The sequence below is a fragment of the Protopterus annectens genome, chromosome 5.part0, assembly GCF_019279795.1.
Source record: "Protopterus annectens isolate FY-2018-M chromosome 5.part0, PAN1.0, whole genome shotgun sequence".
Taxonomy (NCBI): Eukaryota; Metazoa; Chordata; order Ceratodontiformes; family Protopteridae; genus Protopterus; species Protopterus annectens.
Window position 1 is genome coordinate 1,812,283,100 of NC_056735.1, and position 21,840 is coordinate 1,812,304,939.

At 40.6% G+C, this 21,840-nt stretch overlaps 1 protein-coding gene across 3 annotated transcripts in view; it reads left to right on the top strand.

Annotated features, from left to right (window-relative positions):
* SENP7 (SUMO specific peptidase 7) overlaps nt 1-21,840 on the top strand; it is a 2,310,641-nt gene that overhangs the window by 2,259,730 nt on the left and 29,071 nt on the right. For all 3 annotated transcript variants that reach the window (XM_044071599.1, XM_044071598.1, XM_044071600.1), the window contains exon 23: nt 15,613-15,763. In XM_044071599.1, coding sequence (XP_043927534.1) covers nt 15,613-15,763 — 151 coding nt within the window. The remainder of the gene's footprint in view (nt 1-15,612; nt 15,764-21,840) is intronic.

Sequence of the window (21,840 nt, forward strand, 5' to 3'; positions counted from 1 at the left end):
TCCTATTCCCTCTGACAAGAATGGGAAAGCTTTTGACAGATTTGAAACGAATGCTTATTCTTCTGTCACTTTAACATCTAGAAATTTAAACTGCCATGTTTACGTTAAAGTTTTTAATTCTGTCTTTTGAGAATATTAAAACATTAACTGGTAACCTTCCCTCTTCTGAGGTGAAAAAGTCTTTGAAAGTCTTTTTTGTTTCTGCTTCTCATGTAATTACACATGCCTTAAAGTTCTCTTATGATGCTGCTGATATTGTGCTACTTCTGGGTCCATCATGAGAAGATTTGGATGATTACATTCTCATAATCTCACTGAAGAAGTTAAAGCTGAATTTTTAAATTGCAAATTCTCCTCTGGATAAGTCAGGTCTGTTTGACCCTTCTGTAGCATGAGGTTAGTTGAGAGGGGAAACTTGATTCAAGGGGTGACCAAAATCGTCCAGACAAATAAAATGTTTTCTTCTACCTCTGCTTCCTTTTTCAAAAAACAGTTCAAGCAGGAAGATGCCAGCAAACAAGACTTTTAATAAAAAAAACAATGGCAGGGAAGCTCCAAAAATGAAATGAAGTGCCTTTCAAAATCACGGACAGTCCAAAATGTCAGAATGACTGTTTGTTTCTTCAGACTATCCCCACCCCAACTCCCCTCTGGCAATCTCCATATTCCTGTGTAACAGAGATTTATGTCCTTTTCATATCACTGTTCAGTATTTTGAACTTAAAGGATTCCCTACCAAGGGTAGCCTGATGTCTGGCCAGTATACCAAAGCCTTGGTACACCACATTTATGCTCCTCACATAGCATAGGGCATAAAGGTGATGTCCAGATGTACCATCCTCAAAACTTCTTTGCCGCCAGTCCAAACACCTTCTCTGATTGTCAGGCTGATCGCCCGAGTCATTTACTGGTGTACCTAGCCATTCAGATAAGCGCCCTGTTGGGGTTTTTTGATTTTTACTTTTGTTTTGTTGTGGGATTTCATGTCATCCAGAAAGGGTAAATGCCAGTGTGGGAGACAGATTCCCAATAAAGGCTGTCATAAGCAGTGCTTGTTTTGTTTAGGTGCTTCTCACGATCATACGTCCTGCACTATTTTTTGTTCCAAAGACTTTACATAGTTGTCTTTCATCTCTCTCTATTAATCTTGAAAATCATTGTCTAAAACTTTTAGCAAAAGATGATACGGAGGGTACTTCCCAGCCTGAGGGTCAGCCTTCTTTGAAGAAGAAGGCCAAAGATGTCAGATTGCATTCTTTGGATGTGCCTCCTACATCGGATGTCTCTCTCGAGACTGATGTAAATCTAGAGGTTCGCCCAGTTCTTCGGTCGGATTCCTCTGCAATGATCATTTCATAGGCCGGCATGGATCTGGCTGCTCTCACATCCTCGGAGGCCTTGCAGATGTCCATTTCAGACATTCAGGGGGAACCACAGCTGATAATCACTGAAAGGCCTAGGGGGGGGGATTCCTCAGATTCTGGTGAGGGAGGAAGTCCGAACTATGATTGTTGAGAGTAGGCCAACGTCAGAGCCTTCTACTTGTCATAAGGCAGACATCCCCCTAAAAAGAAGCAAAAGACAAAGCATATTTTTGCTGCTCTTAAGGACCCTCAAAGTGAATGGCAGAATTTTACACAGGGATTATTCAGTGCTCTTATTGTCTTGAAGCATCCTCATGGGGTCTCTGTCCCCAGCTCCTTCTTCATCATCCTCCCCTGTCAAGCGATTTAGGTATTAGGATTCCTCCAAAGAAGATGAGGGATCCTTGGCCTACCTGTTTTACCCAGATTCCTTCCCCTCTTGGAGTGTGGTTCTGAGGAAGAGGAGTCCACCAGTCCTGAAGCTCCTCTTGAGATTTCTTAAGGGGATATCATTGCCAGGATGATGGAGTTTTTTAAGTGGAATTGTTCCCTAGTGTCTGAAGTGCAGAGGAGATATTATGCGCTCCTTCAAATGGAGTCTCCTAGATCCTCTGCTGTCCCTCCTGTTGCTTTTCCTTCTGCTTTTCAGGCCCCAGATTCTCAGCCCCCACTCCTAAGAAACCTGACCAGTTTTGCAAAGTGCATGATGATTGCAAATTCCTTTACAAGTGTCCATTAACTAACCCTTCGGTGGTCTCTCTAACATCTAAAAAGCCTTCTAAATTACTGCCCTCTACTAAGCTTCTTCCTTCTAAGAACAGCAGGACTATGGAAATGCTGGGTAAAAAGATTTATACTTCAGCCACCTTAGCCTTTTGGGTTGTTAATTGTCAGAATCATATGACCAGATATGTTTTGGATGTCCTTTCTCAGGCTTGTCAGGTTCTTTCTGACCTTCCTGATTCTGTGGGTAAGACTTACGCACTTTCCCTGTTAGGGACTTTTTCCCAGGTAGCTCACTATTCCATTAAATGTAGTTATGATGCAGCAGATGCTTCTTCTAGGGTTGCTGCTTCTGGCTTTGTGTTGAGGAGATATTCCTGGCTATGGCTTCAATCTATTCCTGATGATATCAAGGCTAAGTTGATGGATGCTCCTCTGGACAGCAAGTGCCTGATTGTTGCTGCTGCAGCTGATTTATTCAAGTTCCTGTAGGATAAAGGCAAGGAGTTACAGGATCTGAAACATATTTGTGTTTCACTGGTGCCTAAATTCCAGAGAAACTATCCTTCTAAACCAGCTTTTGTTAGAAGGCAGTCTTGACGTCCTTCTATTCTCATGTTGCAGTATTCCAAACTCTTTGGTTATCCTCTGCTTGCTACCCAAATGTCTGGCCAGTGTACAAAATCTTGTAGTGGGACGTCTGGCAGCCTAGGGAGTGTGGGCCATAAAAGTGATATCTGTGTGTACCTTTCCTCATAACTTCTCTGCCGCCAGTCGAATATCAGTGCTCCATGCCATCTTCGCTGTCGGATCTTCAAGTTTCTAAGATAAGTACCCTGTTAGGGCTGTTTCTGATTCCTTTTTGTCACTGCATGTCTGTTTAGGTTACATGTCATCCAGCAAGGGTAAGTCCAGATGCGGTTATCAGATTCTCCATAAGGACACCCCCAAACTATGCCTTTTCTGTCTAGGGCTTACTCTCAACCATCTCACTTGCATGAACTGTCAGGTCTTCATCCCTAAGACACTCCACAGTCATCTGCATGCCTTAAACATTTACTTAGAGAATCAGCATGTTAAAAACTTAGTATTAGGGATGGAAGGGTTGTCCAGTCAGTCCATAGAACCACCCAAAAAGAAGGCCAAAGTTTCCAGGCCTGAACTTGCTGCTGCCCCTCCTCCACCTGACGTCCCTGCTTTGGCTGATGTTCACCTGGAGGAACGTTCGGAGTCTTCCAAAACAAGTATAGCAGGTACCCGTCAGGAGGCCGCAGAACCTAGGACAGAAGGCACGTCCAGGGAGGGCTTGCAGACATCACCTGCCGATGAAGAGGGGGGGAACCTCAGCTTCTTATGGCTATCCAGACAGGCCCATTCACTGCTTCCCAGCCAACAGAATGTAGGTCTTCCTCTGAGACTAGGCCTTCCTTAGGGCCTATGCCTTCTAGACCTTCACTTAAAAAGAAACAGAAAACAAAACATCTCTCCCCTCCTGCTGAAAGACAACCTGATTGGCAGGCTTTTTTTACAGAGCCTATTTAATGCTTTTGTGGCCCTATGGCCTGCCATGCCTGTTTCCCCACAGGCTGGTGGTCCTCCTATCAGTCCCAGGCCTCAGGCTGAGAAAATTATCAAAATTATCCAACCTGAAGCTGAGGACTCCTCAGACACCTCTTCAGAGGATTCTCTCTCCTGTGTCCCTCAGATGCCATCTTCTCCTGAGTATGCTTCCCCAGAAGCTGAATCTGCTGAGGCTGACTCCCCAGGAGAGGACCTCATCTTTGGGGAGACAATTTCTAAAATGGGGGAACATTTTCAGTGGGATTCTTCTGAAATGTCTGTGGTCAAAAAAAGATGCTATGAGCTTCTGCAGATGGAAAGCCCTGCTCCTTTTGCAATTACTCCAGTGTTACCGGCTTTCTTGGATGCTTTTAATGCTACCTCTGTTAATTCTGATTAACTACCACTGTTTTGCACCAGGCTATCCAGTTCTTTAGCAAGGGCAACAGATGTATTTTCAGTCTCATGGAAGGGGATGTTTCTGTATGCATTTCCCTTTCCCCATTACTTCAGAAACGTCTGCTGAAGATCCAGTAGGACAAACCAGAAATCTTGCTGGTCTTCTAAATTGCTGGCCAAGACAGCATTGGTTCCCTCTCCTTCTACATTTAGCCAGAGGCAATCATCACAAGTTACCTCAGAGAGTGGACCTGATCACACAGGACAAGGGATCCCTAATCCATCCCCATCTCTGAATCTAACCCTGTGGGTGATAGAATTTTGATCGCTTCTAGATACCTTTACACTGAGGACGTGCTAACATTCCTACAGGAGTTTAAGAAAGCTAACACTAGGAGATCTTATTTGCCTAGTGGAAGAGATTCTCCATGTGGCGTCTGCAAAGACAGCCCATTTCAAAGGGAGGTCCCCTTAGTGCTGTCCTATCTGTGTGAAGTCTTGCAAGCAGGGTTGGCATATTCCTCTGTTAAAGCACACCTTACTGCTGTTTTGGCCTCTCTGCCTCTTGGTCCCCCTCTAACTTCCCATCTCCCTTCAAAGTTATTCCTTAAGGGAGTACCATACCTTAGGCCCCCCAGGAGGCCAGTTCCACTTAAACGGGATCAGAATTATGTTTTAGAGAAATTCACTGTTGCCCCATTTGAACCAGCATCTAAGGCATCTCTGACACATTGTACCTGGAAAACTGTACTCCTCTTGGCCCTGACATCAGCCAGAAGAGTGTCAGAGCTCCAGGCCCTCATGGCAACTCCTCCCTTTCTTATCTTCGAGGATAGAGTGATGCTGAGGGCCAACACCTTCTTTATGCCCAAAAGATGGTTAATGAACTATCCTTAAATCAGCGTATCCATCTGCCCACCCTTTTCATTCACCCCAAAGTGACAGAGTCTCTTACATTTCCTTGATGTTCACAGACAACTGAGGTTTTACCTTTACAAGACTAAAGCCATTAAAAAATCAGAGCAACTATTTGTCTTCTTTCACCTCAGATCTTTGGGAAAGCCGGTGAGAAAACAGACCATTTCTGCTTGGATTTCCAGGCTATTTCCTTTTGCTATACATTCCATGGGAAACAATTCAATTCAAAAATTAAGGCCCACTCCACTAGAGCCATGGCTTCATTGGGGGCCTTCATCAAAGGACTGGACACTGCTTTCATTCTGGAGGCAGTTATGTGGACATCTGTCCACACCTTCACTAACCACTACAGGTTGGATCACATCTCCAGATCCAGAGCAGTGTTTGCTACGGCAATCCTTTCTGGCTTTGTGGAGAACAGTTCCATGTCACTACCCCCTTCTTCCATGTGAGCTTTGGCAGTCACCCAAGAGTTTGGAATACTCCAACATGAGAATAGAAGGACATAGAATAGTTGTGTAAAATCTTACCATGACCATAGATGTCCTTCTCTTCTGTGTTGCAGTATTCATTTCTTCCCTCCTTACCCACTTCTTTCCATCTAAACTATTCCTTCTTGGATGGCACAGGACTTGTACAGCTATCCTGGGACTGGGTCTGGCTGGGGCATTCAGTTCTGAGGAAAGGTAGGTGCAGATGTCACTTCTATGGCCCAGCTCCCTAGGCCAAATTCAGTTGTCCCACATACCTAGCAGTGACTACAAGCTTATGTATACTGGCTGGACATTCCGGTAGCAAGCAGAGGATAACCCAAGAGTTTGGAATACTGCAGCATGGAAGAGGAGGACAGCTACGGTTATGGTAAGATTTTACACAGCTATTCTTTCCTCCTCAAGGCAAGAAGGATGGTAGGAGGGGGTCCCCCAGCTAAGTCTGCTCAGACTTCTCCTGTTCAGAAGCCTTCCTTTCCTGATGAACCAGGTGCTCTCTGCACACCTGAGTGTTCCCAGCCACATTCCTCTTTCTCTGTCTCTTCCTGTCTTGGTAAGCATAAAGCAAGGTTCTTGGCTTCTCTCTATCATTCACCAAGGGTATTTCATGGTTTGGAAATCTCTTCCCCCCTTCATGAGTATTCCTCAGCCACCTCAAGAACAGTTAAGTTTTTTTGAGAGGTGCTTCAGGATCTTTTGACTCCAAGAACTATTCAAGAGGTTCCAGCTGCACAAAGGAGGAAGGGGTTTTATTCCAGAATGTTTTTGGTCCCAGGAGATAGGGCACTTGGAGACCCATTCTGGACCTTTCTCACCTGAATGCTTTTCTAAAGGTTCCTTCTTTTGAATGTTAGCCCTTCAGACCATGTTCCCTTTGCTGTTTCTTCAGGCTTTTCTGGTCTTCTCTGGATCTCAAGGATGCTTATCTACATATCCCTATTCATCCCCTTTTCAGGAAGTTTTTATGTTTCTGTGTTGCTTTCTGGCATTTTCAGTTCTCTGCTTTGCCCTTTGGCCTTTCTACTGCCCCAAGGGTATTCACCAAATGCCTAGCTCCTGTGATTTTTTTTTTTTTGCAGGATTCAGGGGATCCAAGTATTTCCTTACTTGGATGATTTCCTGTTTCAGGCATCCTCTCCAGAAATCCTATTACAAAACCTTAATTTTGCCATTTCCCTTTTACAAAGCCTGGGGTTTACAATAAACTTCAAAAAACTTTTCTGACTCTTTCTCAAGACCATGTTTGTTCTGGGGTGCAGGATCCAGACAGTGCATATGCTGGCATCTCTGCCTCCTTCCAAGGTCCTGACACTTATTTCCTTTTTTTAGAATTGGCTTCCGCTGGCCTGTATAACAGCCAGGGAGTTTCTGAGAGATCTGGGATTCATGGCATCCACCATCCCTATGATTCCTCTGGCCAAACTCCACAGGAGAAAGTTTCAGTGGTTTCTGAAGTCAGTTTGGCTTCAGATTGCACATCCTTTGGAGTTTATATTTCCTCTTCTTCTTTGTGTCAAGAAGGAACTTCACTGCTGGATTCAGCAGTTAACTCAGAACCTTGGGTTCCCCTTGCATCCCCCACTTCCCTCTCAGGAACTGTTCACAGATGCCTCAGATGTGGGATGGGGAGCACCCTTTGGCTTCCTAAAAATGCAGGAGGTGTGGTGGCCTCCAACAGAAAGAGCACATCAATATCAAAGAAATGAGAGCTCTTCTGCTGGCACTTCAGGCTTTTCATCCTCTTTTCTCACCAGGACCTGTCAAGGTATTTACAGACACCACCACAGTGATGTGGTATGTAAACAAACTGGGGGGGGGGGGGCAAGATCTTATCTTCTTTGCCGTTAAGCACTTCTGGTGTGGGATCTGGCTGTCCAGTATCAAGCAACTCCTCAGTTCAAAATATTGTGGCAGACACTCTGAGCAGGTGACCGCACCAAGGGTATTTATATTGTGTCTGGCTGCAGCAATTCCATATTGCAGACTAAAAGCCATTCACATTTTCCATATTTGGATTATTCTCTGATATTTGCAGACTCTCCTTCCAGTTGTGTAAATGCTGTAACAGGGGTTCAGAATCTCCTTCTTAGTATGGGTTTTCAAGTGAATGTACAGACGACATCTTTCAGCCCTTGTCACAAAATATTTTTTTCTGGAATGTCTGCTAGATCTGCCCTGGGAAGAGATTATCTTCGTCCAAATTAGAGATTTGTCAGAAGATCTTAAGTTTTTCCAGTCAAAATGTGGTACCTGCCAAGGAACTTATCAGAATTCTGGAGTACATGGCTTCAGTGATTTTTGTGATTTCCGTGGCCAGACTTCACATGAGAAAAAATAATACCACAGATCAGTATGAACTCGGTAGCATCAACACCCTCGGATCTTTTCAGATCCCTGCTTTGGTGGGTAGACCAATTCTGGCAGAATCCAGGTGTCTCATTCTTCCTTCTGCTTTCTCTCCTTCTTTAGTCTGTTGCAACAGATGTGTCAGACCTGGGGGGGGGTCCAAATAGGTGAAAGTGCAAGGTCTGTAGAATGAACAGAACAGCCCAAAGTACATAAATATCAATAAGATAATGGTATTAATAAGTACTTTGAAAACCCTAAGTCATCTGTGGTCTCCAGGACTTCTGCAATTTTTCACAGACAACATCACAGTGACGTGGTACATAAACAAATTAGGAGTACTAGACCTTACCCAATTTGCAAACTTGCCGTGATAGCCTAGGCGGTATCAACTCATCTCAGTTTGACTCTTCAGACTTTGTACATTTTGTTAGAGTTAAACATTGTAGCAGACAATCTAAGCAGAATTAGGACAGACCCTCACAAATGAAAACTTAAACCTGGGGTCTTCCAAGAATTGATCCAACTGTGGAGAACTCCTCAAGTATTTAAATTTGCCCCATCTTTGAACAGGCAACTAAAGAAATTCTGCCCCAGGATTCCTTGCAAACAGGCCTGGAAGACAGATGCCTTCTCATTCCCTTGGACAGAAATGATCTATGCTTTTCCACCATTTACACTGATATCTCAGGTTCCCGTAAAGACTCAGAAGGACTGTCAATAGATATTGGTGGTGACTGTCTTTTGGCCCAGGGAACAATAATTCTCCCTTCTTTTGAAATTGGGCAAGGGCTGTTACCACTGGCTTCCACACAGTCTGGATTTACGCAAACAAGACAGTGGTTGTTGCACCCCACATTGGAAATTCTTTTGTTGACTGCCTGGATGATAGAAAGTTGATACCTTTTAGGTACCTTTCTTTTCTGTGGATGTACAGCAGCTATTGAACGAGTCGAAAAAACACGACTAGGGAATCAAGTATGTGTAAGTGGAAACAATTTTCTAGTTTGTACTATTCCAAGAACTAGGATTGTGTAAAAACCTGGCTGTCTGTGGTTCTTGATTGTATTTGTGCGTTACTATGCCTCTGGCCTTTCTTACTCCTTCATCAAGGTTTGTTTGTCAGCTATTTTGGCTTGACTGCTCTTGGATCCTCCCTTTCTACCTGTTCTCAAGTCAAGTGTTTACCAAAAAAAAAAAAAAAAAAAACGGGTTTTTACATATCCGTCCACTTAGAACATTTGTGAGTTTTTTTTGGGATTGTAACTTTGTGCTTAAAAGCTTACTTATTTTCCATTTGAACCAGCTTATCAGGCTGATTTGGGGTTCTTAACATGGAAGACTGGTTTACCTATTGCTCTGACTTCTGCTTGAAGATTATTTGAATAGAAGTTCTTATGGTTAGTCAACCTACCTCATTTTTCACAAGAACAGGGTTTCCTTGGAACTAATCATTCTTTTATGTCTAAGGTTGTCACATAATTTAACTTGAGCCACTCTACTAATGTCCCTCTTTTTTTTTTTCCTGGAGTCCAAAAACAAGGGAGAAAAAAAATCTTAATCTGGATGTCCACAGGCAGCTCATATATTACCTAGACAAAGCCCAATCCTTCCGGAAAGCTGAACAGCTGTTTGTCTTGAAAGTAAGAGGAAAGGACAACCAGTGTCAAAACAGTCAATTTCTACATGGTTATGTTATGCTATTTATTTTTTGGCTGTTTTCACCATAACAAGCCACTTCCACGCAGGATTAGGGCCATTTCCACTAGGACTTGGCTTTTTTTGTGGCTTTCTGGAAAATGGAGGACTCTAGAAGTGTTATAGAGGCAGAAGTTTGGTCCTGTATTCATAATTTTAGAAAGTGGATACCTTTTCCTGTTCCAGAACAGGCTTTGCTCGGACCATTCTGCAGATGCTCTAAAATTCTTAATTTCTTCCTCCTCCTGTCCTTGTTTCTAAGCTATGATAATCTACCCAGACAACTTAGGCTACTGCAACAGTGATCTAATTTTGAACATAGTACCATTGTGTAAATAAACTTACCATAACAGTAGATGTTCTAATAAATCAATGTTGCAGTAGCCCCCCCCCCCCCTTTCTGTAGTTGTTTCATATTACCAGGCTATGGTTGTATACCTTCTGTGTATATATACTTGTTTTATGTTCTACTCCCACAACTATTATGGGGACTCTCTCTATTCCAATAAAATTGCCAAATTCTGGAACACACTCCCTGAAACCATCACCAAAAATACACACCCTCTTGAGTTTGAACATCTACTTCATAACAATCTTACTAATCACTGGCTCTCCTCCCTCTAGCTAACTCCACTTAGCCTGCTCCACCATTGAAACTGATTAGTGCTCTACCCTGGCGAACAGATTTTATGTAAAATTATAAAACTACCACATGGGCATCCATCTAGATACCTGTTGTAGAATGGGCAAGCTTTTGTGTGATATTTATACTTGGAATAATTTTTCAGGTGTTCACTAATCGAGATATGTCTTATAATACTGCATAGGAGTCTTCCATTCATGACACTGCTGCTTGAGTCATTTTTCAAGTCAGGTAGTACAGTGGATTGGGCCATAGGTTCTTACTAAGCCTTCAGCCAAGGAGAGACCATTGAGAAGCTCAGCCACATCACTCAATACTGGTGAGAGACTAACAATGTCCCCCACTGAATAGATTTTCTCCACAAATCCCCAGTGAAAATGTGTGATCGTTCATTTAGTTATCCAATGTGCGTGATATTCACTATTGCATTAGATCCTCCTAGGAGAGGCTTTTGCAGAAGTGCAACTCTCCTCCTCCTTTCACCCATTTGAACTTGTATTTTAATTTATAAGTGGGTAAGTCACCTGCATAAAGAAAACTAGTGGTAGAATGCAGAAGCCCAGGAAGTTATCAAAAGAAAGGAGTGCAGGAAAAAGTGGGAGGTATAAAAGAGACTAGATAAAGGAGGAATACTGGTTGGCTAGCAAAGAGGCTAAGTGAGCAGTCACTGTAGAAAAGAACAAGATATCAGATGAACTGACCAACCTCTGAAAATTGACATTGCGGGTTGCATGGCGAAGACAGAAAAAATAAAGAAGATTGTCATCAGACACCATTTGTAAGAGATGACTTCAACAACCTGCTCACCAGCTCACAGGACATGAAAGGTAGATGGCAGGAGTACTTCCAGCAGCTTGTGAATGAAGAAGACCCTCTAGAAGCTGTACTGCTCCATGTACAGTGTACAGTGAAAGAGAAAGAAGTGCCCATCCTAGAAAAAATGTGCAAACCACTAAGGAAAATGAAGTCAAGGAAAGCAGCAGGCTCAGATGAAGATAAGGCAAGTATAATTAAAATCTTGGGTGAGGTAGGGTAGAAAATGCTCCTGTGGGTACTCGTACAGTTTGGAGAGAAAGGCATATCCCAGATGACTGACGAGTAAGTGTTCTAGTGCCAGTGGGCAAGGAAAAAAAGGGAGACATTCACAAATGTGGGCAGTCTGAAGGTATTAGACTCCTGTCTCAGTGCATGAAAGTATTTGATAGGGTGATTGATAAATGTGCAAAGCAGTAAAAAATAAGATGGGGAGATGAGCAGTGTGGATTCATATCAGGATGCAGCATAGCTGACCCATTGTTTGCAGTGAGAGAGAGAGTGGAGAATAGACTAATGATGAGGAAACACTTTAACTGTGCATTCTTAGACTTGGAGAAAGTATATGACAAGATCCCAAGAAAGCTGATTTGGGAAGTGCTGCAATGCTTTAAAACCCCAGAAACATTGGTAGAATTAGTTCATGGTATGTTCATGGTATATACCAAGAGCCTAAGATGCAAGTGAGAACAGTGTTCCTACTCATAAAGAGGTTCCCAGTGGGAGATGGTGTGCATCAGGCTTTAGCTTTGAGCCAACTGCTGTTCACATTGGTGAGGGATTACATCAGCAAACACGCTGGAGGGTATAGATCAACAAAGCTGCAATATGCAAATGATTTGGAATTATAAGCAGACTCTGAAAAGCAACTTCAATCAATGATAGGGAAATGGAATGTAAAACTGACAGCACATAGGTTGAAACAAGAGTACAAAATTACAGTTGCCATAGCAGCAATTAGGGGAAATTCAAAGAAGCTGAAACTTGAGATAAAAGGGAAAATAGTGGAATAGGTTAACAGCATCAAATCTGGAAGGGGTGACCAGGGAGAAGGGAAGTCTGAGTGAGGAGGTCAAAGTTAGACTTAGAGGAGCTGCACCCAACTGGCACAAATTGCTGTGGTAGTGTGGGACAGAAGAATGCCAAAGAAGCTGAAAAGTAAGGTGTACATAACAATGCTGCAACCAGAAACCTGGACAGTGAAGGCAGAACAGTTGAGGAAGCTAGAGGTGAATGGGGATGAAGTGCCTGAGATTGTTGGTAGGATGCAGATTGTGGGACAGATGAAGAAATGGTAATGGCAGAGCAGAAGCCAAAGTAGCTCCAATTGCAGAGAAGGTCAAGGAGAACAGATTATGGTAGTTTGGGCACGTGCCGGAAAGGTGATGATTTGGGAAAGATTGGAAGAATGCAATAGGAAATGACATCCGGGAGAAGACAAGACCTGCAACAGTATGGCTGTTGAGGAAGATAGGAGAGTGGCAATAAATCAGGACTGGTGGTGTCATTTGATGCGACACCCCAACGTCATGAAGAAATAAATGAATAAAGGGGGTTGATCTTGATGATGATGATGAAGGCCAGTAGCACAGAGTCTCTTTAGGAGCAGCTCAGACTTGTGTAGTTTGCAAGGCAAGACTGAGGAAATCAATCCTAGGACTGTTTGATGAAGCTTATTGGACGCTCCTAGCTATAGTTTTCTATGTTAAAGTGCCAGACTAGATTTGGACTTGGGTTATACGGTTACTGTTCTTCTTTGTAACTTACTTTCTATAAGATATATATGCAGTTGTATCATCTGTGTTGCAGTTGCTTATTATTGCACTGAAATTGAATTCTTGATCTTCATGAATTGTCACTGCAGCAGTATGTATGTATCTTTTATTTATTAATTAACCAGGGCTGGAACTCCGTTACCAACCTTATGCACTTTTTCTTCACATTCAAGAGTTTTCATTTGTTGTGCCTGTATCCCTTTGTAGGACTAGTTTGGTCTTATGCAAACATTCCATGTAATCTTTGTTGGTTTGCAAGGCTCTCCTATGTAACCACCATTTTCAAATGCTGTCAACACTCAGTCATGTGTGGTCTCCAAGACTAATAAAAGTGTTTACAGACAACGCTGCAATGATGTGGTACATAAATGTGGGGCCCAGATCCTACCCTTTGGGCAAACTAGCCATGGTAGTCTGGAGTATAGCTTTCCAGCACAATCTCATTTTTCAGGTATCTTACATATCATTAGAGCAAAATGTGACAGACGAGATGTGCAGGATCAGGACTGACCCTCACTAATGTAAACTGACTCGGGGGGGGGGGGGGGTTCTAAGAATTGGTCCAGCTCCTGGGAACAACTCAGATCTTTTTTCCTCCAGTCACAGCAAACTAGTTAGTTGACAAAATTCTGCAGGACTCCATGCAAGAAGGCCTGGAAAAGAGATGCTTTTTCTTTACTTTTCTTTTCTTTGGACAGGAATGCTTCTGTTTACTTTTTTACTATTTATCACTGTAATTGTAGTTGAGATGGACTCTCCAAAGATCATTCTCGTGGCTCCCTTCTGGCCCAGGCAACAGAGCTTCCTCACAAACTGTACTTATACAAAACAAGGGGGTGTTTGATGCATCCCACCCCTAAACAACTACAGCTAACTGCCTGGATGATGGAATATTAATACCTTTTAGCCTCCTATTTTCCAAGGATGTGCAGCTGGTATTGCAAGAAAAAAAAAGTGCAACTAGTAAGTCATATATTAGTAAATGGAAAAGAATTTCTAATTGGTGCCAAGACAAGAGCCAGGACCTTTTCATGGGTATTGCTTCTTTGGTTCAACACTGTGTCTGTTACTATCCCCTTCACCCTCTTTCAAGGTACATTTATTGACCATTTCAGCACATCTGCATATGTATCCCCCTGTTTCAAAGCAATCTTGTATGAAAATGTTTTTGAAGGAGGTGCTGCCTCTTAGGAAGCAGGTGGCTCGTCCTTGGGATACTAATTTTGTCTTGGAGAAATCATCTTCCTGCAGTTGAACAAAACTCATCAGGCTAACCTGAGGCTCTTCACATGAAAAACGGTGTTTATTGCTGTGACCTCTGCAAGAAGGGTATCGGAGTTGGAAGTCCTTTGTGTGTCAACCTTATCTCATATTCCACAAATATAGCATTTCCTTAAGTACTAAACCATCATTCATGCCTAAAGTGATAGCTGAATTTAATTTGAGGCCAGCTACCCATCTCCCTTTCTTCTTTCTAAAATCCAGAAATAAGGAGGAAAGGATATTCCATACCATAGATGGTCACATACAATTCAGATAATATCTTGTCAGAATAATCTGATCACTTATTTGTTTTTTTTGGAGGTAAGAAAGGACAACTGTGTCAAAGCAGGCTATTTTCAAATAAATGACCCATGTAATTACCTTTTCTTGTACCCATCACAGCAAGGCAATTGTAGACAGGGTCAAGTTACTGCCAAGGTCTTGGCTTCATCAGAGTCTTTATGGAAAGGGTTGGGTTCTAGAAGTATTCTGTAGGAAGTAGCTTGATCCTCCATATGTGATTTCACAGATATTATAAAATGGATTCCTTTTCCAGGTCCAGAACAGGCTTTCTGTGACCATTCTCCAGGAGCTCTCGGATTCTTAAATTCCTTCCACCTCCCTTTATAACTTTATAATTCAAAGCTTTGGTAATTTACCCATACATTTTAGGCTACTGCAATAGTGATCAACTGTTTTGTGTGTGTGTGTGTGTGTGTGTGTGTGTGTGTGTGTGTGTGTGTGTGTGTGTGTGTGTGTGTGTGTGTGTGTGTGTATATATATATATATATATATATATATCTTTCCATTTGTATATCTGTTTTATTTTGATTTCCTAACATTTGCTTTTCAGGTATCTAGCCTCCCATGTTCAGACAAGAAAGCTTTTGATACCATAACTGTTATTTTTTATGAGGCTGTTCTCAAGCCCCACAGAGGCTAGGATGCATGGAAGGTGCCCCGAAGCTTTGAAAGGTAACCAGTGGTCATATCTCTAGCAAGATAGAACCAGTACAGATTAGGCTACTATAACGATGATCTGTTAGAGCAAGTTTGCTTGCACAGCTGTAATTTCTAGCTTCTTTGATATTCTTGAGCCTTCAACATAACATTGACTGCCTGTTTTGAAAATCTTTAAATAGCAAGGTTACTACTTTACCATAAATAAAATAAAAAAAAATTTCATGAAAAAATCATGGAATTCCATGGATGGTTATGATTTATCAAATGGAGTTCACATCAGTTTTGCTGTTGTATTTAAGTACAGAAGTAAGCCGAAACAAAGCACTCTCAGTATTCAAAACATTTAGTAATAGTCCACATCAATATCAATGCAGTCTTCATTGGATTATCTGGTTAAGAAATGCTAACTTTTGCAAAATACTTAAATGGATGTAATTCTGGAATTATACTGGTTTGTTTAAAAAAAAGTGATGGGAAATATCCCCAATTAAAGGCTGTGGATTCTATTTATGGATAACTTTGCTTTGTGGTATTTTAAGTATACTTTAAAAATTGCAAAACAATATCTTGACTGCCCACATCATTTTTAAGAGAGACTGTTGAGATAATGGTGGCCTTCTTGATTTGAATTCAGATTTTAGTATGTCTTATTTCAGATACTTGCAGATTGAGTGGGAGGTTAAAAGGAATGCGCCACGGAAGTTCAATGCACAAAACATGAAAGGCTGTGTTCCCCGGGTTCCCAAACAAGACAACAGCAGTGACTGTGGCTTATATTTGCTGCAGTATGTGGAGAGTTTCTTGCAGGTAAATAAAACTACTTGGATGTGTTATGCTGTTTTCTCTCACCTTGTAGTTCTGCAGCATATGAATCACAAACATTTATTTTGGATCTGTTATCATCCATGGGTGATTAAATCATCATGTTGTCAAATACAGTGCTAATACATTCATTTGTAAAGCTTATGCCCTGCTGTCCTTCAGGAAGTGGGACTGCCATAATTCGATGTCTCTGTATTATACACATATGTCCATATGTTTGTGTATATATTTTTTATATGTATGTATTATGTATATGTTTACTAGACGTGTGTATGTAACATAATCAGGTTGAGCCTCATGAACCACAAGGACTGTAATACCAGCTTTCCCAGGCTTTATTTTCTCTGCTCTGCCTATAACTTCTAGTGCATTACAACTGTCCACCTGACCTTGTTGGAAGCTTGTCACACTAGCAAGACAAAATGGCCCCAAGCTTTGTGGAGTTTACTTTGAGCTATTTTTGGGTGGAATTATTGCGCTTTGATTCCACTTATTCACAAAGACTCCCTTATGGAAACTCATTTATTGAGAGCCTTCCAATTCATTATATACGTGTGTGTGTGTGTGTGTGTGTGTGTGTGTGTGTGTAAGAGTGCTCTCCTGGGTCTGCATTTAACTTTTCCTGTTGAATTACTTTGAACGCAGAATGTTTGTTTGCTGCAGTTATATCACAGTTATTGCTAATTTAGTTTTTACATTTCTTTCTTGTGTGTGTGTCCGTATCAGAGTTTCTGATTTTTTGCTAGAATTGGATAAAAGCATTTTGTTTTGAAAAAGTGTTGAGTCCTGTGGGCACAAGTTGCACCTCCAGCAGGATTAGCACTTGAAGTTTGTAGCTTGATTTCTAGTTACCCGAAGGAATACTATGAAGTATGTGACAGATTTGATCAGAGAACTCATTTTATTTCTTTTAAAAATCACATTTTCTGTTATATAATAAAGCAAGAAAGTTATCAGAAAAACTTTACAAGATGAAACTAGTACAGTATTGACCACATGGAATTCTGATACAACAGGGTCATACAAAACAAAATTTTATGGTAATGTAAAGCACTAAGGTTATCAGAAATGCTTCACAAAGTTGTAGAAGTACAATATTGCAATATTGACTGCACAAAATGCTGGTAATACAGGTTAATGTTGTTGTTGTTCTTTCGGCTTTTCCCGGTTAGGGGTCGCCACAGCGGAACTCCGGACTGCTAATGATTGGCAGTAGATTTTTATGGTGCCGAGGTGCCAGCCCGACGCCCAGCCTTCAACGAAGGCACGCCCATTCACGCATGTCTTTCGAACGCCACTCGACCACAGGGAGGACATGCAGACTCCACACAGAAGGCTCTCCAGCTGAGAATCAAATGGGAGAGCCTCTTGCTGTGAGGCAACAATGCTACCGCTGCACCACAGGTTAATACAAGGCCATATTCACACGCATAGGAATAATTCAGCTCTAGATCTCCACATAGCTGTCATCTAACGTAGGCACTTACAGATTGGCATTCTTAAAAATAACCAACGTGATCACTGCTCTTTGCTGCCCAATTGGTCTTTTAGAACAGTCAAGAAACATCTACAGATTATTACTGGTAGATCTTTCCTAGCTGTAAAACAACCACTCCTTAACTCCTACCCTAATGTTATTTACTGGTGAACCCTGTACTGCTCTTTTGCACTTTGATATTTTCATTTGCATTCAAGGATATTCTGTGCAGTCAGCCGGAGGAGACTCAGAGCTCAGATATGCCCCTGGCTATCAGATGGTATCAAAGCATAAATTAAGTTTACAGACTATGCCTGGAAGGCCTGGAAGCCAGGCATGTTTAATGAACAGTTGCATCAAAATTTCCACAACCTGAGGAATTCCACAAGAATAACTACATAAACTGCAAAAACCTTGTATTTTAGACAAAAGTAAATTGCTTACTATATTAAAACCAAAGCTGTTTTGGAAAGAAAGAAAGAGATTATTGGTGGCATTAATGACTCCAGAGTTTATAATGTTCTTCCACTTAAAGAAAACTTTATTGTAGAATACCAGCATTTTCTACTGTCTTCTGTATTTTTTACCAGATCTTACTGAAAGTATTCAGGCTTCACCGCCATCCTGTCAATTACCCGAGACCACCTCTTCCATACAGTATTACCACCTGGCATCATTCACTGCCGTAATGCAAAATAATTTAAGTGCTTTCATTCTACATGTAAATAGAACGATAGTGCTTAAGTTATTTTATGTTGCTTTGTGATTCTTTCCTGTTCCGAACACTCGTGGTTAATTTTTTTGATTTGTTTGTGAATAGTTTTTTCGGTTAAAAATTCGCTGCCATTCTACTTTTCTCACATCTCAGTCAAATAAACTAAAGCACTGCTGCTAAAGTTAAACTCCTCAGGATCTAAATTCAGTAAGCTTCATCAAGCTTTCCTCTGAATAGCAGCAGAGAAAATAGCCAAAGCCCTCCCTCATATCTTTAATCTTCAACTCACTTTTGGCACAGTGTTTTATTTTTTAAACATATCATAATAATTTACAAGAACACAAATTATTGGCTCATTGTTGCTGGTATGATTATTGATATAATCCGAGCTTTTGAAACTGTAAGTCATGAGCTTTTACTTTGGTAAAATACAAAAATTAAACTTCTGGGATAATACAGTAGCAGGGTTCCAGAATTATCTGATGGATATAACTTTTCAAATTTACTACAGTAAATTATTCATTGTCATTGCAATACTTAACACCAGTCTCCCAAGACTCAGTAGTAGTAGGCCCTTTGCTATTTTCCCTCTCTCACTGATCTTCTCTGTGAACCTCCGCATCTCAGAATCGTTATGTTTCTGATGATTTTCTTTTCCTTGAAGCTAACAAAACACATTAAGACCTACAGATTAAATTACAAAACAATTTAATTGATCTCTGTAGATAGCGTCTTGATAGTAAATTCTGTGTTTTGAATTACTCACAATGACTTCTCCCTCCCCCTTTCTTTTGAAGGACTACTAAGGCAACTCCATTCTCATTGTCTTGGAGCAGAAATACGTTGGTATTACACTCGACCCATCACTCTGCCACTCACACAGATAAAATCAGTACTAAAATTTTAGCAGAACTAAACCTGTGGTCCAGAATCGCACATCTTTTTTCATCCATTGGCCAGACTGTCATTGCCAAAAATATTCTACTTCCAAAACTTGAATATAGTGCACCATTGCTGGCTCTGTATTTCTCTTTCAACACTCAGAGATAGCAAATCACACAAAACAAAATATTAAGATTCATTCTTGTAGTAGATTCTTTTGTATGTCACTGCAACCTGCTTAATGACACCAAGTGACTAGCAGTAATGTATATGTCAACCTTTATTCTTGGCACTCGAATTTTCAGAATCTTAAACTTGAGCTACCTACCTCCTTTGAAAATGGAAATCCTACTTTGGCACCAAAAGTAAATACTGAGAAGATCCCAAAGTAACAGCATTTCCGTCGCTTATGTACACTTCAAATCTTTGTTGGGGAAAGAGCATTCTCTACACAAGGTCCTGCCATCTGGAACCACCTGCCCATGGTATTAAAAACCGAAGATATACTGCAGGTCTTTAAAAAATGCTCTTAACGAACATTTTAAGATCGCCCAATCAACTGCTATCAAGACGGTGGTTAATACCAGGAAACCGTTCAAGCTGTCAGTATTAGACATATTAATGTCTTTGTACCTGAATCCTTAGGTGTTGCTCAATATATCATCTGAGGTGTTTTCCAGTCATGTATATAACTTTTATTTTTGCCACTGCTTTTGTACTTGTTGATGGCTGCTGTATATTGCCAATGTACTAGTACTTAGACTTTGTATGCTATGACTTGCTTAGCCTACTTATGTACTTATTTTTATGCTTAATTTGTATTATATATTTACTGTTGCACACTGAGCCTGCCTCATAGCTGAAAATGATCAATGGGCCAGCCCACCTATCTGGAGAATAAATAGTAAATAAAGTAAATTAGTTAAATAAATTAAATCCACATAAATGTTAGTTTTGCATGGTAAGTAGTCAGTTTCATTATAGCAAAATAAGCATAGCAAACAAAGGCATACACTACCTGGCTAACGCAACATAAAACATTAATGTAAATGTTTATAGGTTCATGGGTAAGTACTAGGCTAGTTGCCCTTGCAGGCCCTTTGTAAACATAGCCAATTTATTTTTTAGTGCTTGAATTAGCCTATTCCATTTGGTGTTACACTGGGATTACCACCCTATGTTCACTAGATAAAACATTTAGGAGCTGCCTTTGTCCATTAGTAGTACAGGGGGCAATCCTGGGGTAAATTTTTGGCTTCACATCCATAGAACTAAGTTGCTATTGACAATAGACATGGGTGGTTAGTTTAGATCCCTTAGCTGAGTATTTCTGGTGCCATTTGACTTGCTGATGTGCAGTACATCCATCAGTATATGGTCAGAGGATACCTTGTATGCCAGACACAGGCTATCTTGTAACAGTCTGTAGGATACAGAGTATAGTGACAGAACTTTGAAGCCATCCATGTCAGACATATTGTTTAAGCCTGGTATCCCTTTAGTAAGGTAACTCTGTGGGTGCTCCAGTTTTGCATGTGTCTGGATAGATGCATGCCAAACAGGTCATTATACTCAATGGTTGGCGTAATGAGGGCTGAGTAAAGGGGGACCAAATTTTGACACAATCCCTTTGCTTGTAAGTTGTGCAATATAGAAGGTGTCTCTTATGATAGTGGGCACATTTTGGCCAACTGGACGCTGCACACATAGGTTCGCAAATTTCAAACAACTGGGTCACCCCCTTAGGGACATATTGTCAGTGTGGTAGTTTGTAGGAGTAGATGACTTCCCAAAGAATACAGCAATGCATTTTTTGTCATTTTTTTTTCCATTTGGTTTATATCATAATAGAATATAATCCCTTGGGCAAAAGAATAGCAGCAGTACTACAAGCACAAAGCCCCAGTTAAACCCAGCTAATTGAGATCATGAGGTATAGAGAAATAGCATTGATGACAACATATGCCACCAAGTACTGTTTACAAAAGCAAATAAAATACTCTCTTGGAATAGTTATTTGTAGTATAACACACTGAGATGTTTTGTATATTAGAAAATCTTTCTAAATTTCTCATAAATTTTTGAGAAAATTTCCAAGAAGTTAGAACATCATCAGTAAAGGTACTGATATTTGAATACATTTCTTCCCTTTTAACTAGCGTTTAATAATGACAGATTGACCCATGCTAAGATTAAAGTAAATAACGGTCTCCTTTGGCTTTGTACTATATAAATATGAATGAATTACAGTCTGTTTTGCTGTTTATTAAATAGTTTATTAAACTTTAACAGAAAGTCCTGTATTGGTTGAGTAGAGATGTAAAACCAAAAAAGATTTGAAGCAAGTCTTCAGTTATGTTTTTCCCCACATAACACAGAGTCAGGTAATGACAGCTTTTGCATTGCACCAAAAATTTTGGAAATAATGTAATCTGAATAATAAGATGATTTTGAGACTCAGTTGTATAGAAAGGGTAAGTAAGTGGTGGTTCTTTTTTATAACAAACCAGAAAAAGACAAGTTCCCATTTCCCAACATCATATGTAAATAGTCTTCAATTCTTAGAAACTGATTCATATCAGATTGATGTAAGTGAACTGCTAATGAGAATACAGTATTCTCTTAAAATAGAATTAGAAGTTAAAGCACCATCTTCTAGCAAATAAGGCATGCAAAAGTCTTTGATTATAGGTCAGTTCAGTAAGTTCAACACTTAGTGGTTAACTGACAAGATTGGGTTTGTTTGTTGATGTTTGAAATAAGTGTCATTAAATGCCTCTAATATTTATCTATAAAAGGAATAGATTTATATGACATACCTAGTTTGTAGATTAATTATATTGCGATTGTAGTGTGTAACAGTGTATTGCTTAAAGATGGACCAAACTGACAAGATATAGCAAATAAGTTGAGAATTCTTGAAAGAGTGTAAGATAAGTTTGTGATTCAGAAGTTTAAGGCCATCTTCATCTTTGGAATCCAAAATAT